This window comes from Oryctolagus cuniculus, chromosome 19 (genome assembly GCF_964237555.1).
Source record: "Oryctolagus cuniculus chromosome 19, mOryCun1.1, whole genome shotgun sequence".
Lineage (NCBI taxonomy): Eukaryota > Metazoa > Chordata > Mammalia > Lagomorpha > Leporidae > Oryctolagus > Oryctolagus cuniculus.
This window is the reverse complement of record NC_091450.1, coordinates 27275085-27294236: the sequence shown is the minus strand read 5'-3', so window position 1 is coordinate 27294236 and position 19152 is coordinate 27275085. Positions and strand designations below refer to the sequence as shown.

Below are 19152 nucleotides of genomic sequence, written 5' to 3'. Positions count from 1 at the left end.
GATGGCCCAAGTTCTTGGGCCCCAGCACCCACACGGGAGACCCAGAAGAAGCTCCCGGCTTCAGATCAGCACAGCTCCCGCTGTTGCGGCCAATTGGGGAGTGAACCAGCAGATGGAAGACCTCTCTCTCTCTCTCTCCCCGCCCCTCTCTGTGTAATTCTGACTTTCGAATAAATAAATCTTTAAAAAAATGGTGATTACAACATTCTATAATAAATGGAAAATGCAAATTTAAATCTTCTATCACTGCTATCAAAGCATGTAGAATTCAGGTTAGCTGGCATTTAACACTGTACCAGTTTGGCAGAAGCTACATTATGGAAGTGCAAGGCTCTGATTATTTGGTACTGTGTAGACAGAAACGTCTGTGAAGGCACAGAAAATGAACCGGGCACAGAACATACACTTTCCTATCTCAAAGCCACGAATACAACATAACGGACACACCCCAGAAACAGAGGAGGGGCTCAGTGTATCCACCCGGAATCCTTGCCTCTGGAATCCCTGCTTCCCACCCAGCTCCGAACCACCCCTTGGCGTCCACAGCAAGCGCCATTCTGCACCACATCCTGCATCCCGTAACCCCATGCATCTCGCCTGGCAACGTCTATAGCCTTGCTTGCTCACCTGTGGCATGCGGCAGGCAGGACACCTGAACACTCCTTCATCTTGGCCTCAAGGGCAGATCGGCAGATTACCGGCAAGTGTGCACAGGTTTGGGCAGGTCTAGGCTCTCTACAGTAAACCCCAAACATCCAGACCAAGGCAGACTCTGCTCCAGAAGCAGAGGTAACATGACCCCTGCTCACAGGTCCACAGAACCCCTCCGACGGAGACAGTGCACCGCCGCGCGGTCCAGGAGGGCGGCCACCAGCTACGTGTGGCCGCCCTGATGGAACTGCTATTTTCAATCTTGTTTAATTTCAATAGCCACATGTACTTACTCAGAACACGGAATGCGGCTGAGTAACTGAGACTGAGAAACTAAACAGTTCGTGATTCGCTTCACTGTCATCAGCCACATGTAGTGAGGGGCTAAATGGCCAGAAAGCACTTCCTCCCCTGCCTTGGTATCTCCACCTGCAAGGGAAGGGCCACTTTCCACTCCGGAGCAAAGCTGCATGGCCCAGTGCTCTGTGCTAAAACGTACCCAAAAGAGAACAGAGGCCTTTTAACTTTGTCAAAATAGAAACCAGATCTTCAAACAGCCTCTGATTTCCAAATGGAATACTCACCAGTAAAAAACTTTTCAGATGTGAGTAGGAACACTTCTCTCCACATCCCCAAGGCAATTAAGCCCCATTTTAGAATAATTCTGAAAACCACCAACACTCTGGGCAGGGGCCACGTTTCCTATGGCACTACCAGTGCTGCAAGAGGCCACAACAGCTGTAAACGGCCACCCAGCCCCTCCTGTTGCTGTGCTGGCTATGAACGGCCACCCTCAGTCACCTCAAGGGTCACCTCTCACCCATACCTCACCTCCAGGCACTGATCTACGTGCTCACCGTTAACCACTCATCACTGCATGTCACTGCTAGCTTCTGTGGACACTGCACTCCTGTCCATGCTCCAAGTTCCCTCCTTATTTTCCCCCAGAAGAACCTCATGTACAAATGGGGACCAACAAACAGCCAGTCAACTCTGCACAGCTGAAATTGCTGTATGACCACCATCTCAGAATCAGCGCTCTTGAGCGCTGTGTGAGCAGAGGGGAGATTCAGAAAACACAATGAAAAAGCTATATTTAATTTAAGCTTTCTTCTATCAGTAACTGAATGATAAAGACTCCAGTCCAGGCCAGCACCACGGCTTATTTGGCTAATCCTCCACCTGCGGCACCAGCACCCCGGGTTCTAGTCCCAGTTGGGGTGCCAGTTCAGTCCCGGTTGCTACTCTTCAGTCCAGCTCTCAGCTGTGGCCCAGGAGTGCAGTGGAGGATGGCCCAAGTGCTTGGGCACTGCACCTGCTTGGGAGACCGGGAAGAAGCACCTGGCTCCTGGCTTCAGATCGGTGCAGTGCCGGCCATGGCGGCCAATTGGGAAAAAGGAGGACCTTTCTCTCTTAACTCTGCCTGTCAAAAAAAAAAAAAAAAAAAAAAAAAAAAAAAAAAAAGACTACAGTCCAACCAAATAAGGGTTTCCGTATTACAAGCTATAGGCTTGTAATTTTTGACAGCTATAGTCACTTTACAAACGATCCTTCCTAAAGTTGAAGACAAATCTTTTAAGTACATTATCACCTATACTTAAATAAACCTGATGTATACAAATATAGGGCTTTGAAATTCACTGTAAGGAGGTACAAAAGAAAAATATCCAAATTAATGCCACACACTGAGTAAGTGCCACACAGCTAGCTGCAAGTTTATGAAGCAAGGCTCGCCTCTGAAGCCACCTAGTTTCTTCCACTCCACCCAGTTAGGAATCCTGAGACTGTACATTTGGCCCACTTTTCCCTCCTGTACCTTGTGAAAGTCACTGACTTAGAGAAAGAAACTGGGCGATTTGGGCCGCAGGGAGGAGACCAACACAGCCCACGGAGCAGAGGCTCTACCTGTGCTTGAGCCGGCTCAGCCAGTCTGTGTGACAGCACAGCGTGGGGAGGCTTGTGGGGGTGAGGCCTTTGCAAGTTTAAATGCCCGAATGCCCAACTGCACATCCAGAGAACGGGTGCTCAAACAGGCGACACTGTGCCCTGAGCTGACGGGGGCCAGGCCCTTCACATCGCACACAGACCAGCTCAGATCTGATTCCAACGGATTTATCAACATGTAGTACTCTGCGTTGTGTCTTTATGCCACCAAATCCCACCTGCTGAAGTGCATGGGTGGCCCCAGCCTACTCTGGCAGTGAGTTACTTTCTCTATTCAAAGCTTGTGGTGAGCCACACAAAAACGTTCAGACTAGGAAGCCCAAGTGCAGTTGGTCGCTGTGGGTGGTGAGCACCTAAGTCACCAGCACGAGCTCAAGTGGCTGGGTCCCAGCCACCCGCGTCAGAGACCCAGATTCTGGACTCCTGATTTCAGCCCAGCCCAGTCTGGGCTATTACGGGCATTTGGAAGATTTCTGTTCCCTGCCACTCAAGTTTGAGAAGAGAAGAGAAATGGAGGGTGGGAAAGAAAGGAGAAGAGGAGAAGAAACATGGCGGACAACAGCAGAGGGGCTTAAGTAAGAAGGCAATAATGACTACTTTTATGACCAGCGATGTGTGCTGGCAGCTCTGCCACTTGCTCTGGGTGACCCTGGGTATTTAACTTGCTCAGTGCCTTGTTTTTTCTGCTATAAAATGAGATGGTGATGTACTCATTCTGGAGTGGCAAGCACAGTGCATATCACATGACCTGTAACAGAAGCCTTGGTGCCGGAAACTCAGCAGGCCTCGCTTTCCGAAGCTCTCCCAGCCAAGTCACCAGGTACCCCACCTGCTGCTTCTGATCCACCTCCCTGGATCTGTCAGTGTCCTCTGGCTGCTCAAAGTGACCACTAGGACACCTGTGGCTCTACACACATCTGAAATGGAAATCCCAGGAGGCAGGCCTGCACTGTTGTCGGAGGCCTGGGGACACCTGTCCCTCTCCTTTTCCAGCTTCTAGCAGCCACCCACCCACTCACATTCCTTGGCTAGCCTGTCTCTCCCCAGCCAGCACAGCCCTGACACCACCTCTCCTACCCCCCTTACTGGGCTCCTGTGATCACTGGCCCCAACACTGCAGGGCCATCTCCCCATCTGGAAACATCTGCAAAGTCACTCTGCCACACAATGTGGCACAGGCACAGCTTCCACAGAATTAGGATGCAAACATCTGGGGACAGTGGGGCACCATCCCATGCACCATCATCCATAGAGCTCTAGGTGCACAGAGCACACCCCCAGTAACAATGACCTCTTTCTCAAAACTCTGCTGTCTCACCCCCTCCATGAAGCCTCACCTGACCCACCTCTTCCAAGGCCTTCAGCCCTGGCTTCCTGGGCACCACTGTTCCACCACAGCCCTGCACGGAAGCCCTAGTCTGGGGGCAGGGAGCATAACCCAGCAGCCAGCACTGTACTTGCCAGAGGCTGGTGTCAGGTGAATGAAGCCTGCACGGGGCTCTGTGGGTACCACAGCAGGGACAGCGTTGCTGCCACCTCTGTCAGGAATGAACAGTGATCCACGTGGACATGAGACAAACACGGGGCTAGGGGTGCAAACAGGTGCCTTGTGCAGTGCTACTCAGGGCGGAGGCCTCAACAGGCGCCCTCCACGAGCTGGGGCCAACTGAGTGAGCTTCAGAAACTCCCAATCTGACTTCCCCGTGACACCTAAACACGGGTCCCATGGGCAGAGCATGGGACAGCTGAGTGCTTGCAAACTGCTGGTGTCTGTTACCTGAGGTGTGCTCGCTCCCAGGCCATGATCAGTGGAACGTCCCAGCTGTAAAATCTGCAGGCTTGGGGACTTATTCACTGTAATTCTAAAGTAAATAAAATCCTGGATCTGTCTGTGAAAGATGATTTAGCTCTAAGTTTATAGGATAAGCTGTTGGAGCTGTTTTAACATAGATGAGGCAACAAAGAATTTTACTAAAAAAAAAAAAAAAAACAGTTCACTATTAAATTCAGCAAAGATAAAATTCCATTTTAACAGTGATACTTGGGGGGCTGGCGCTGTGGCATAGTGGGAAAAGCTGCCACCTACAGTGCTGGCATCCCATATGGGCGCCAGTTTGAGTCCCGGCTGCTCCACTTCCAATCCAGTTTTCTGCTATTGGCCTGGGAAAGCAGTAGAAGATGGCCCAAGTCCTTGGGTCCCTGCACCTGCATGGGAAGAACCTCTGTGTAACTCTGACCTTCAAATAAATAAATAAAAAATCTTAGGACAAGCATGCATGGGAAGACAGGAGTAGAAGAAACTGCATGGTCACAGGAAGTGAGTACAGGCAGGTGCTGAATACAGAGAATCAGCATTGCACAGTAAGCTGCCACACTGCTAAGGGAGCAGCCGTCTGCCGCAAACAGCAGCTGCCCCTTATTAAAGCCTACGTGCAAGCTTTGGCACCGTGTGGCAAGTTACTGTGTAACTTACAATGCCGATTCTCCTAAGCACCACCTGCCTGTACTCACTTCCTGTGACCATGCAGTTTCTTCTACTCCTGTCTTCCCAGGCATGCTTGTCCTAAGTATCACTGTTGAAACGTAATTTTATCTTTGTTGAATTTAATAATAACCTGGGGCTTGTGTTTTGTCTAGTTTTCTTCATTCCTTTGATCTGTTGCGTTGCATTTCTACTGCCCACAATCGAATGGAAATAAATACAAGTCTTTCATTACAAATAATGTGAAAGAGTTCCCCTGAGAATCACTGATTCACACTATCTTTCAAACTTTCAAAGGGACCCTAATGGGACCAGAAACATCTTCTAAGCAAGACAGGCTAGGCCAGCACAGGCCAATCAAACTTTCAGAGAATGCGGAGGCCTACACCGGCACTGTCCAATATGCCACGGCACTAGAAACGTGTCCCAGCTGCTCCACTTCTGACTGGGCTCTCTGCTATGGCCTGCGAAAGCAGCAGAGGATAGCCCAAGTCCTTGGGCCCCTGCACCCGTGCGGGAGACATGGAAGAAGCTCCTGGCTTCAGATCAGCCCAGCTCCAGCAATTACAGCCATTCGGGGGAGTAAATTAGCAGATAGAAGACCTCTCTCTACGTGCTCTGCCTCTGCCTCTCTAACTCTGCCTTTCAAATAAATCTTTAAAAAAAAAATATGATGGCTAACTTAAAAAAAAAGCACCCAGACTCATCTCATCTCGGCCTCTAAGACGGCCATGAACCACCAATACAGACCCAGAAATGTTCTTAACCTCTTCCTAGTTTGCCTGACTGCACAATTTGTCCTTCAAGATGATATAAACTAGCACTTCAAGATTACCTACTCTACAGTATTTAGCAGGAGTGGGACCATGTAACCACATGACCATGTGAAGCAGTGCTATGTGGCTTGTTTTAAAACAGCAACTGGGGAGGTCAATAAGGAGTCTTGAAATAAGATTTATACGCCAAAGCCACATGCAAGCCAAGGCCAACGGCCCATAGCATTTTGGAAGGGGCTGTGGGGGAGCAGGGTGTGCTCAGCCCACACATTCAGAAAGAGAACATACGGTCTCGCTTGGAAATGCCACCCCCTTCTTAAAGTAAGGAGAGTGAGGCAGCAGGGGGGCAGCCACGAGAAGACTGCCACCCAGACACCTGTGGCTACACCCTGGGGTGCGATCAAACAGGTCACCCTACCAAACTCACAACGTGCTTTCCAAACCAGATGCCAGCTCAACAACTTAATTGCGAGAGTCAGTCCTTCCCAGTCAATATTCTAGGGATTGGTGCATTACACAGGACACTGCCATCCCAATACGGTTGTCACTGGCTTGGCATAAAAAACCAAAGGCCCTGGGCTTCTGAATACTCCAACACACACACACACACACACACACACACACAAGTGTGCCAGTTTGACACGGGAGCCTCCTTCTGGCTAGCTTTTCGATTTTCACTAACATGAAAGAATGAGACCACCCCTAAGGCTGGGGCACCACACTCACCACCAGGTTTCAAACTTTCATGTTAAAGCTCCTATCAATCAAATAATTTGTGTATCTTAAAAGGGAACCTAGGCACCTCTACAACAACCAACAGCGGTGACATCATAAGACCAGTCTCCACCCCTCCAGGGTTCATGGAGACAGACACACACACACACACACACACACACAAGCACAACTGCCATGACCACTCTCTCCCTGCAACCCCCAGAACTGGGGTCAGGCAGCGTCCACTCCCAGGGGAGCCCTACAGGCCCCTGGCCTTCCAAGTCCGGGTTCTTGCTGGCTTCCCTGGCTTCCTTCTTGCATCGCTGAGTTCTATAAGCATTCTTGCTTCTGCCCATTTCCCCCCATAAGAAACTTCTAATCACCGTTTCCAACTCCCAAATGAAACGTCAGACCCCAACCTTCGGGAGCAGATCTGTTTCTTTTCAAGAATTTCAACACGACTGACTTCTCATTAGCCAACACGTGTGCTACAAAAATGTCCTGATTTTTTACCTGCACATGACACTTAAACCCTGTTTCCTCCAACTCTCTTAAGTCCAAGTTACTTGTGAACCAACAGTTGAAGCACCTGACATTTCACTGTTAAAATCATAGTACATGTCAATGAATACCTTATTACAACCCTTGTTCTCATGGGTAAAATCTGCTTTGGAAATCAAGCAGAAATTCATAGGCTGCCTATTACCCATACAAAACACCAGCAATATCATGAATACATTTTTTAAAATACTCAAAAGAATCCATCAGTAATTTATGGAGTTCTATCAGTGTCCTTGTCTGGAAAACAAGCTTTTCCTTCCGACAGGATCAAAAAATGCCATTATGTTACTTAAAGCAACTTACGTTAAAAGCAATAAAACTGAATGAGCAGCTATCAAAGCAATATTGGTTTATGGCCTCAGCTCCTCTCACCAGCCGCCCTGCCAGCCTTCGCTGGCCACCACAGCTCAGCCCCTGCCCGCACGCACTGAAACAGTGTTTTCTGGTGTGAACGTCTCCCACAAACGAAAAAGGAACACAAGCAGGTCATCTTCAGATCAAGCAGCCCAACACTGAGGAAGACAGGTCCACAGATGGTGACCCACCGGCCACGCAGCGAGCAGGGCAAAAGGCCGCACCTGGCATGCGGCTTTGAACTGCTTCCCTGGGGTATCCGTCCTGTGTATCCAGGGGAGACCACCACCACCAAGTGCTTGTGTGCTGACAGCTGGCAGCACCAGGCAGGCCGGGACCCCCTGAAGATGCTGGCTGTGTGATTACTGTGAAGACAGCTGTGGGCTCAGGCCGGGAAGCAGCAGAGACCACTAAGCAAACAGTCTCCTGCAAAGTCTGGGCACCAAGCAAGCAACAGGCACCTGTTGGCAGGGTTGGCTGGAAAACCGAAGAGTAGCAGGCTGTTGGGGATCCTGAGAGGTGACTTCCACAGGCTGGACGTTTGCTGCCCCAATTTCCCTGCTTCAACCCAATTCTCAACTTCAGAAAACCCATCACTGTAGAATCCAAGACTAGAGCAAGAACAACGAGAGGGGCTACCCAGCAGCAGCACACCGGCTCAATGCCCACTACCCATTTCATTTCTCACTTGGGATTTCTCCTTAGGCACACCAAACCCAGAACTTCTCCAACAGCAATGCTTCAGCTGAGGCTGGTCATGTCTCTCTCCTAACACACAGGACACGGCTACTTGAGGACATTCTGGCGTGCCCCTAGCAATCCACTTGCCCCACCTGAGTGAGATGTGTCTGCCCCACAGCAGCACTCCACATCTACGCTCCAAGCTCAGGGCTGGCCCTTCATACCTGCTGCTGACCGGCAGGTGTAACTGACCTCCTACTAGAGTGGGAAATGAACCACCCAACTTCAGCAACGTGCCTGATGTCCAAGGCAGCAAACTCCTGACTCCACCCCGGGCCTGGCTAAGACCTGCTGTCTCCCAGCCACTGCCGTGCCTTAGCACAATTTCAACTTCACGACCTCTTTGGTCCTTTCCAAAACACTGAGTGTAAAAAGAAGGGAAAAGTGCATGTTCTTGCTATCTTTGCTATCAATCATTTATTTGATTGCAGAGTTCATCAGGAACTCCACAACCCAAAATAACCAGGAAAGAGGCAGGCCGCGGGGATGACTTTGAAAGCTATGGAAATCTGACAGAGTGAGATGTCTCCGGGGCTGGCCTAAATCCTCCTGTACTGGGTTCTCGAGTTCACATTCACTTTGTAGTTTCGCAAAGAATTCTTTCAGCAACTGAAGCCAATGTTAGGAAAAATAATCAGTATCCTCATCTTGTTTGATTTCGTCCTGCTACGGTGCTATGTGAGGAGAATCTCATGTTTCAGGTTAACATAGCCCAAGTTCAGTTTATCTGGGTGCACACAAAAGCACTCAGGTTCCCCTCAACATGCTCTAGCAGAAAGTCAAAACTCCTACTCACACCAGCGTGGAACCACCTCCTCGACACCCCCAAACAAAACCAGAAGTAGGTGAAGCTACAGTGACTTCCAGCCGCGGCCTAGGGGTGCACAGAAGTCAACCACCCACCCCATGGGTTTCAGAGACCACACTCACACACAGACGAGCCCTGCCAAGGAACACACACCAGGATTTCCCTGTGCCAGCCAGCCCATGCAGCTGAAGCAAGGCCTGGGAAAACTTCCTGTTGATTCAACAGAGCACACACACCAGATTACCACCTCCACATGTACTCAAAGGGCAAGGACCAGCACAAGGCGCTCCGCTCCGTCAGCCCCTGGGCCTCCATGGCCATGAAGGCAGCAGACAGTGAATAAGCAAATTCATCCCCCACCCCCACCCCCACCCCCTCTGCCTCCCACCTGGCAACGCACAGGTAGCTGCTCAGGCCCTACAGGAGGTGCGAGGTCCCAACACCGATGCACTGTCAAAGGGCTGCCCCCACCTTTTCCCTCTCTGCACTTCACTTCCTAACTTTCCTCCCTACTCAGAACAGGACCTTAAAAAAAAAAAAAAAAAAAAACACACTAACCCAGAGAATTGCTATTCTCCAGTAGACAGCAGAGTTCAGTCAAAACCAAATGTAAGCCCAACACAGTGAGGCAAGGATAGTCAACTAACACAGACCTATTGATAGGAGAAAAGCAACCAACCCAACCAGTCTTCCAGCCTGCTCGAAACCACCCTGCCCAGCTGGGGCGGGTAGATGCTCCTCACTCACAAAGCCTTCCCTCCTCTTCTGGTCAAACCCCGACAGTTTCCAGCTGCTACTTCTGCAGGAGTCAATGCAAAGACACTGAACAGGTGCAGCCCATTCCCAGCCTGGCAACCTGCAGGCTAAGAAAGTAGATATTCACGAAATTCCACCCTTTTGGCTTTTTAATAGAGGTCTGCTGTTGCTCTCTCTGACCCTAATATGTGAGCCTACAACATTTCAGAAGTGGGAAGGCTGCAAGAGATTAAGACATAGGCAGCCGTGGGTGCACACAGGGCACTACTCACTACTCATCCACAGCCAGCTTACGCCCTTCAAGACAAGGCACCTTTGGGATAATGAAGGGGGGGACTGAGAAAAAAACTGGTTCCTAAAGTTTAAGGAGTCAGCGTTCGTTCACAACTAAAGCCTGTGCCATTCCAACCTGCGACTCTGGGCAAGCTGCATGGGGTTGCCTTCCATGGCAGTCACTGATAGAAAACCAAACTTCAGGAGGACAATCAAGTCCCGAGGGTGCCCACAGACTCTGGGGAAGTTGCTTTCACTGCTCTTCAACACTCTAGGCTTTCGGCAAAGTCCTTGAAACTTGTAGACACTGACATCTCCCCAAAGATACAATTCTGTGTCACAAACCGGCTCAGCAGCCACGGCTGTGCCTGTGAATCCTCACCTGGCTCCACCAACACCTGCACAGCGGTCAGGACAGCCTCCATGGGAACCGGAGACGCTCGAGTACTGGACAGAAGCGATCCTGTTTGTAATGTTGTAGGTCTGCCGCGGCAAAACATGGCATAGAAGGCAAGCAGGAAACGCTCTCGGCAAAGGCAGACTTCGGCTGCACACGCCAGGCGCCGGGTGACCTGCCCGCCTTACCGGGGCCAAGTGAAATGGATAGCCTGGGCGCTGGCCCCCTCATTGATAACCGCTGTGGGTGCAAGTGCTTCGCAAGCATCTGTCGCTCTGGGGCTCGGGACACCCAGGCCATTCTCTCCGTGGCCATCCAATCCCAGGCCGGAAGTTCGGCACAGGAGAGTGCGGGTCGTGGTCAGCCATGCCCCGCACAGGACAAACGCTTTTCTCTCTACCTCTCACGCAACCCAGGATCTCGGAGCATGCTCAGCACCCCACTCAGGTGTCCCCTTGCCTGACGCTCGCCAGTCTCACCACTTCACCTAAGTCAGCAAACTACTTTTTTAAAAATTAAGGCTATTTTGACTTTGCCCCAAGTGCTTTGGGCCACGGGAAATAAAAAGCGCCTTTGCATCAAACCTTTGTAACCGAGACCGTCCATCTCAAAGGACAGCACCCTGGAGGACCGCTGCCCCGCGGGCTGAAAACAGAGCTTCCTTCCATCAGGTTGGGTTCCGACGCTGGGAGCCGAACGTGGCGCCGCTTTCACGTGCAGTTTCAAGCCACACACCTGACCGGTGTTGGCCGCACCACACACAGCCAGGTACCAAACCCCGAGCAGCAGGTAACTCAGGACACCGAGAGCGCCCGGGTCCGACCTGTGAGCCAGTCCGAAGACTGAGAACACCTGCGTGCCCTCGCAGGTGTCTTCAAGACTAAGGCCGGCACTCGGCAGCGCGGTTACGGAATGAACCGGGGACTCTCCCGGGGAGCGCACCCAGCAGGTGCGGGCGGCCCCGAGCCCGCCGAGGCGTGGAGCTGCCGAAGCTCACAGGGCCGAGCAGGCCCCAGCACCCCAAGGCCCAGGGAACTAGGACGGCCCAGAGCGAGAGAGAAAACACCTCGGTCCCTCGGCGGCCCGAGCGCCCTCATTTACAACTCCCGGCGCTTTTGTCGGAGGGAGGGCCGGGCGCCCCGAGGCCGTGGGGGTCGGACAATGCGCCGCGCCCGGGTCCCGGCGGCCGCCCCCCTGCCCGCGGGCCCGGCATGACGGTGCAGCCCGGGCCGAGCCAGGCCGGGGCGGACGGGCCGAGGCCCCGCGGCCGCCCGGGGCCTGCTTAAAGATGGCGAGCCCCTCGCGTGGCTCCCGCGGCTCCCCCCCGGGCCACAATGAAAAGGGTCCCCCGGCCCCGCCGCCGGCGGCTCACGGGGCCTCACCTTCCATCTCCATGTCCTCGGGCTCGCTCAGCTGCTGCTCGCCCGCTTTCTGCTGTTGCTGCTGCTGGTGGTTCATGTCGGCCGCGGCCTGGGCCTCGCCTGCGGCCAGAAGCCGGGGCTGCGGGCCCGGCGGGCGGGCGGCGGCGAGCCGGGGCGGCGGCGGCGGCGGCGGCGGCGGGGCGGCCTCCTCCTCCTCCTCCCGCGCGTCGTCGGCGGCGGCGGCGGCGGCCCCGGGGCGGCCCGCGGCGGGCGGCGGCGGCGGCGGCGGCGGCGGCAGGGAGACGCGCACGTACTTGCTCGCGATTCGCCCAATCTCGGCGCCGAGGCGGGCGGGCGGCCGGCGGGCCGGGCCGAGCGGCCTCGTCGCTGGCTGCGGCCGCCGCCGCCGCCGCCGCCGCCGCCGCCGCGGGGCCCGCCTCCCGCCGCCGGAGCCGGGGCCGGGGCCGCCGAGCCGCGGGCCGGCCGGGGGCGGAGGGCGGCCGGGCGGGGGCCGCGGAGTCAGCCCCGCCTCGGGCCGGGCGCGGCGGGCGGGAGGCCTGGCCGGCTGCGGCGGGCTTGCGGGGCCGGGGCCCGGCGGGAGCGGCGGCGGCGCGGGCGGGCGACGGGCCGGCCGCGCTCCGGGCGCTGCGGCCTCCGCCTCCTCAGCGGCGTCGTCGGGGCTCCGGCAGCGGACGCGGCGCCCGGCGGCTCGGCTCGGCTCGCTCTCAAAATGGCGGCGGCGTGAAATGTCACATCCGCATGGGGGGCCTAGAGCGAGCGAGCGAGCGAGGGAGGAGAACGGGCGGAGCGGGAGCGGGAGCGGGAGGCGGAGCAGGGGAGGCGGAGCAGGGAGCGGCCCGCCCGCCCGCCGCCCGGGCCGCGGCCCGCCCCGCCGCGCCGCGCCGCGCCGCACCCCCGCGCGGGCCCTCAGCCGCGGTGGGACGCGGGCCGCTCGGCCACCGGGCTCTGACGGGGCGGGGGGAGGGGACAGCGGCCGGAGCGGGGGAGGTGTCCAGAAACGTCCCCGGCCCCCGGAGACCCGGGGACGACCGAGGGGGAGGGTCCAGGAACGCGTCCCCGCGCTGGGGTTCGAATCCCGGCTGCGCGCCCCCGGGCTGGGAGAGGGCCTGGTCGCGAAGGGCGCCCGGGGCGTAGAGAGGAGAGCGGGGAGCGCCTTGTGGTTGTTATTTGCCTCCCCATACACCGATATTAGGTGTTGTTTTTTTTTTTTTCCCACCCAGTATCTAACGTGGGAGAACTTCATTTTTTCACCATCAGTCCAGTCTGGCCAAGTTTGGCCCCGTAAAACTAACCCCAGGAGCCCCTGATTCGGCACGAGTTTCTTTGCTTCCTATCGAACGGGGCTGGTCAGGATCGTGGGGTCGCGAACTCCAGGTTCAGCGAATGAACCTGCCGACCTGAGAGACTGGGAGTGAGGGTCCCGACTTTTCCATGGTAACCAAGGCAGAGACAGAGCGCGCCAAAGAGCAGGGTAGCCCACCCCATCTCCAGGGGGAAAATAATGTCGCCCCAAGAGGCCAGCAGACTGAGCCCTGTCCCACTGCTGTCGTCCTACCCCGTTCCCCCGTCTCCAGTTTATGGACTGGCCATCTCCCAGCCACAAAAGAATTTCTTCAGTGCTGAATCTCAGATGCCCGGGACACAGCAGGTGTTCACTAAAAGTTGGTTGAATGAATGCATGATTTATGTGTGAGTGGACGCTGCCCTCCCCCACCAGTGCACTTCCTGCAGAACAGAGTGTAGGATTACCCAGGACAGCAGGTCCCAGCCCCTCAGCAGCCCAGAGTCTGAAGAGCTGTTGTTATTCACACAGATTCCCACCAATGCTAATGAATAGTTTTTAGATGCAAAAGAATCCTCCTTCAAGGCACTCTGGAGCCAGCCGAGGGAAGAAGGGACAGTTCTGGTAGACGGTGATAGACACCCCTATCGGTTCACACCAGCCAACCTTATCTGTGTGGCTTCAAACCCAACTGTGCGATGGTGAGGTCTGGAGGAATGCCTTCCATGATTGAGAAAAATAAATGTGGTCCAGGGTTGCATGTTCTTCACCCAAAATACTTGGGACTAGAACATGTTTCTGATTACAGAGCTTTTTAGTGTGGAATATTTTCATATATATATATATGATATATTTTTATAAGAGATATTCATGTATAAGATAGTTCAGGGCTAGGACTCAACTCTAGACACAAAATCGACTTAAGTTTCATAAATACCTTAAATACCTGAAGATAATTTTTTAAGACTTATTTAAAGGGCCGACACTGTGGCATAGTGGGTAAAGCTGCCACCCGCACCGCCAGCATCCCATATGTTCTGCTGTGGCCTAGGAAAGCACTGGAAGATGGCCCAAGTGCTTGGGCCTTTGCACCTGTGTGGGAGACCCGGAAGATGTGCCAGGCTCCTGGCTTTGGATCCGCTCAGCTCCAGCCACTGTGACCATTTGGGAGTAAACCAGCAGATGGAAGACCTTTCTCTCTGCTTCTGCCTCTCTGTCACTCTGCCTTTCAAATAAATCTTAACACAAAAACGTATTTAGGCAGAGTGACAGAGACAGAGATCTGTCCACTGGTTTACTCTCCAAATGCCCACAATAGCCAGGTCCAGGCCAGGCTAAAGTCAGAAGCCAGGAACAGGGTATCTTACATGAGTAGCAAGAGCCCAAGTACTTGGACCGCCTTCTTCCTTCTCAAGACGCATTAGCAAGGAGCTGGATCAGAAACAGGGCAACCAGGACTTGAATTGGTGGTATGAGATGCGGGTGTCTCAAGTGGTGGCTTAACTTGCTGTACAGTGCTGGTCCCAAACTAATTTTAAACAAGATTTTTAGAGCGCCTGCATTGACTGCAACCCATCATATGAAGTCAGTGTGGAATTATTTTCCACTTGTGGCATTCTGTCCAAGCACAAAACTGTTTCTGGAGCAGGTGGCCATTTGGCCTAGCGGCTGACATCCACATTCGTTATTCCATCTATTGGAGCTCACGTCCCAGTTCCAGCTTCCTGCTAATGCACACACTGGGAGACAGCAGACATGACTCAAATAGTTGAGTCCCTGCAAACCATGCGGGAGACCTGGACGGAATGCCAGGCCCCTAGCTTTGGCCTGGCCCTGTCACAGCTATTGTGGGGATTCGGGGAGCCAGTAGATGGGAAATCTTGCTCTCTCAAATATATAATTTTTTTTCTAAGTTTCAGGCTGGGCACAGAATTATGGCATACCTGCAGTGCCAGCTTCCTATATGGGTGCCGGTTTGAGTCTTGGCTGCTCCATGTCCAATCCAGCTCCATGCTAATATTCCTGGGAAACCAAAGGAGGATGACCCAAGTCCTTGGGCCCCTACACCCATGTGGGAGACCTGCAAGTCCTGACTTCGGGCCCTGGCCGTTGTAACCATTTGGGGAGTGAACCAGAAGATAGAAGACTCTCTCTGTAACTATGCCTTTCAAGTAAATAAAATCTTAAAAAAAAAGAAAAGCTTCAGGCTTGGTGCATTTTGGATTTGGGATTTCCAGATCAGGAATGTTCAACCTGGACAGCCATATGATGCAACACTGTTTTGCAATAAAAGGAAGCCTGATACATGCTACAAATGTGAATGAACCTTAAAGAAAGATACAAAAATTGAATGCTTCCAAAATTCCATGAAATGTCCAGAACAGGCCACAGACACCAAAATTAAAGGTTGTCAGGCCTGGGGCCCGAGGGGTTTGAGGAGTGACTACTGGTTTCTTTGTGGTGGGTCCAGGGTTTCCTTCTGGGGTGATGAAAATATTCTAAAATTAGATTCTGGGATGATGGTTGGACAATTCTGAATATACTATAAAAACCCTTTCACGGAGCACTGTCAATGGGAAAACTTTATGCTGCATAAATTATCAGTAAATTTTGAAAGGCCACCTTGGAAAGAACAGGGAGAACACCAGGGTGGCAGCTGCCCAGAGTCTGGAGCAAAGACAGGGATGGATGGGGCGGTGGTGGAACCCAGGCAAGGACAGGTGCAGGCACACTGCTGGCCAAACCGGCTGCACCTGCAGAGAGAGAGAGGAAGGAGGGAGGAGGGAAAGAGAAGTCTGGCAGAATCTCTGGCTTGAGCAACCGGGGGAATGATGACACTAAAGACTGACAAGGCCACATCTGGGGGAGGTACAAGTTTGGAAGGAAAATTAGGGTAACTTTTAAAAATGCTTTGCTTTGTTTTTTAGGGATGGGATGAGGAACTATGCTACATTTAAGATGTCTGTTAGTCAACCTTTTGGAAATAACAAGGTGTTAGTTCACCAGGAGTCTAGCTGGAGATCCAGATGTGAAGAAATGCTATGAGAGCTGAGGGTCTAGAGACCACCTGCGCCAGATCTGTACTCTCCCAAGCTGCCCTGTCCCATCCACCCCCCAAGTCACTGCAGCCCTGGACCGAGTTTACGAGTTTACTTTTTCACCATGATGTACAGTAACTGCCATTGCTTGTTTGCATAGCTGGCATGCAGAATTCTAAGCCCCATGACCTTCAACCCTGCTGTGATTCCTGAGATCATGTTAGATCATGGGCAAAATGGATTTACATTTGCAGATGTAATTAAGGGTGCTAATCCACTGAATTCAAGACGGGGAGGTGACCCAGTTGGGTCCACCATACGCATACTGACCCTTTAAAAGAGCTTGTTTCTCCAACCTTATGGCAAGTCAGAGAGAGGCGTGCGCTAAGAGGAGTCTACTGGTGAGGAGGGGGCTGTTGCAGTCCAGAGGACAATGTGGCTAGCTCTCTGCAGGTGCACCAGGTTTGGCCATGCACTGCGGGCCCGATTCCCAAAGTCAGTGCTTAGTGGCTATTGGATGAAGGGGGAGAGTTGATGTAATCATGTCATCTAGGGGGTGGGTCTGACAGAAAGCCCTTAGGTCACTGGGAGGTGACCTTGGAAGGAAGGTCCTGAGACAGGGTTAGTTATTTAAAGCAAGCTGAGCCTCACTTTGCTCTCCACTTCCTGGTTTGCCAGGCAATTGTCCCTTGGTCATCCTCTGACCTCGCCAGATGCTGAAAGCAATGGGGCTGGCCAGAGCTGGTGCTGCAGTGCAGAGGTTAAGCCACCATTTGTGACAGAGTCATCCCCTATCAGAGTGCTGGTTTGCGTCCTGGCTGCTCTGCTCCTGATCCAACACCCTGCCCCTGGGAAGGCAGGGGAAGATGGCCCAGGTGCTTAGGCCCCTGCCACTCACGGGGGAGACTTGCATGGGGTTCCTGGCTCCTGACTTCAGCCCAACCCCACCCCAGCTATTGTAGCCATTTGTGTAGTGAACCAGTGGATGAAAGATTTTTTTTTTCTTTCTTTCTGCATTTCAAATAAGTATAGAAATCTTGATAAAACAAGCCAGGCAATGAGACTGCCGAGGCGTGACCTGTGAACCCCTACAGCTGCACCTTCTCCCTTGCAGGGTAGCTTCTCTCAGGGGTTTCACTTGCAGTAACAAAGACCTGACGAATGCGGGGTCATGGGGAAACACCTGACAGAGGCCACTGCCAGCTGCAAGCAGCCAGCAAGATCACAGAGGCCTCAGAATCGAATTCTGCCAACAACCTGAATGAGCTCGCTCTTCCCCAGAGCCTCAGGGAGAGAGTCCAGCCCTTGAAGGTGGCTTTGTGCAGCCCTAAGAAGAGAACTGACGTGAGCCCTCTGGGGCTCCGGGTCCTCAGAACTCGAAGATCACACGTGGGTGCTGCTTTAAGCATCAGTGATGATGGAACACACAGCATCAGCACAGAGTCATCAGCTCCCCTTCTGGGAGCGCCTGGAGAGGATAAAGGGTCCCATTCACAGCACCAGGCGCATAGTAGGCGCTTGTGAAGATTTGCAGAAGGCATGATTTCCACCTCAGCTTGTGCTACCTCACTGCTCTCTAGGAGCCAGAGGCTGTCCTGGATGTACAGGTGGGAGGCCAGCGCTAGCCGGCCTGGGTGCCCTCTCAGCCGCAGTCAGTAGGACAGCACACCCTTGCTTCTTCCTGCCTGGGCCCTGTGTAGCTCTCGCTGGGAGCAGGTGGTAGAAGCAGAGTTCATTTCTGGGCCCCGACAGCCTCTAGAAAAGCAACCCCTGCACCCCTGCGCCCTTGGTGCTTGCTGGAAGGGCCCAGGTTCGGTTATTCCAGGGGCCCTGGAGCTTCTTCTTGCTCTGGTGGAGTGAGGTCTGCAATAAGCAGATACCCCGTGCACAGAGGGTGTGTATGTACAAGACGTGAGTAAGGGCTGCTTCCCGGAGGTTCAATGCCAAGATGCCTCCAAAAGCCACTCAGACAGCTCCAGGAGAGGATGACCAAGGGCACCCGTTCAGATCACTGCACATTTAAAAAAACTCATAATCCCTACCCTAGTTGAGACACCAGAGACCCAAGGAAGAGATGGAAAACCGGGGAGACAGGACCTGCCAGGGGAGCTGACTTGTCATTAGGCAGAGCCAGTAAAGTGGAGGGAGGGGCCACCCTATCATTACTTTCTGAGCAAAACATATTTTGCTGTTCCTGAGGCCTATGCCATGACTTGGCATAAACAGCAGGTTGGTTTTTCTTCTTGAGAACCAAAATATTTATCTACCTGGAAGCTACGTTGGTCAGGGTCTGAAATCCAGCGACATAGAGGAAATGGGATTGCCATTTGCCCCGCTAAATTCCTAAATAATCCATACCTGGAAAGATGACCTAATTCCACCCCACAAGGTTGGAGATAAGGATTTGGGTTTAGGAGATAAGGGACTTAGTCAAGGTCATACAGCCAAGATCAAGCAGTTTGGGGGTGGGGGCAGGTCAGGGTCTCCAGGATCAGAAACGCATGATCTGGATTCCACACAGTCTTCTGTAAACTTGAACTTGGGAAGTTAACACAAGGCTCTCTCAGGAAAGTGGGAAGGCAGCTGCCACCAGGAATTATAAAACTTTTCAAATTCCACAATAGGTGGTAAGAGTAAGAGGAGAATGAGATGAGACCCCAGCCCCCAGGCCCTGACCCCGGGATCCCCAACTGTGGTTATGGGTTGAGTGCCTACTATGTGCTGGGGACTGGGTTGCCTCAAGGTTACACGAATCGAACGAATGATGACCATAGGGCAGTGAACTCAGCCCAAGTCAGGTGACAGCATTCCTCCTGGGGAAAGAGACAGCGGAAGTTAACGTCCCTTTGCTGTAGTGACTGCTCCTGGTTGGCCAGGTGTGTGGAGAGAGGTTGGGGTCCTGGTTCTTTTTTTGCAAAACAGCTCACAAAGATGCTTTGACAGATTGACCACATTGACTCAAACTTTTATATAAAGATACAGTAAAATGACAG

General features: G+C 53.1%; 1 protein-coding gene across 1 annotated transcript in view; it reads right to left on the bottom strand.

Moving 5' to 3' along the window:
* USP7 (ubiquitin specific peptidase 7) overlaps positions 1-12030 on the bottom strand; it is a 56581-nt gene extending 44551 nt beyond the window's left edge. The window contains exon 1 of the mRNA XM_051847390.2: positions 11840-12030. Within this exon, the coding sequence (XP_051703350.1) occupies positions 11840-11915 (76 nt within the window). The 5' untranslated portion in view covers positions 11916-12030. The remainder of the gene's footprint in view (positions 1-11839) is intronic.
* Between the last annotated feature and the right edge of the window lie 7122 nt (positions 12031-19152).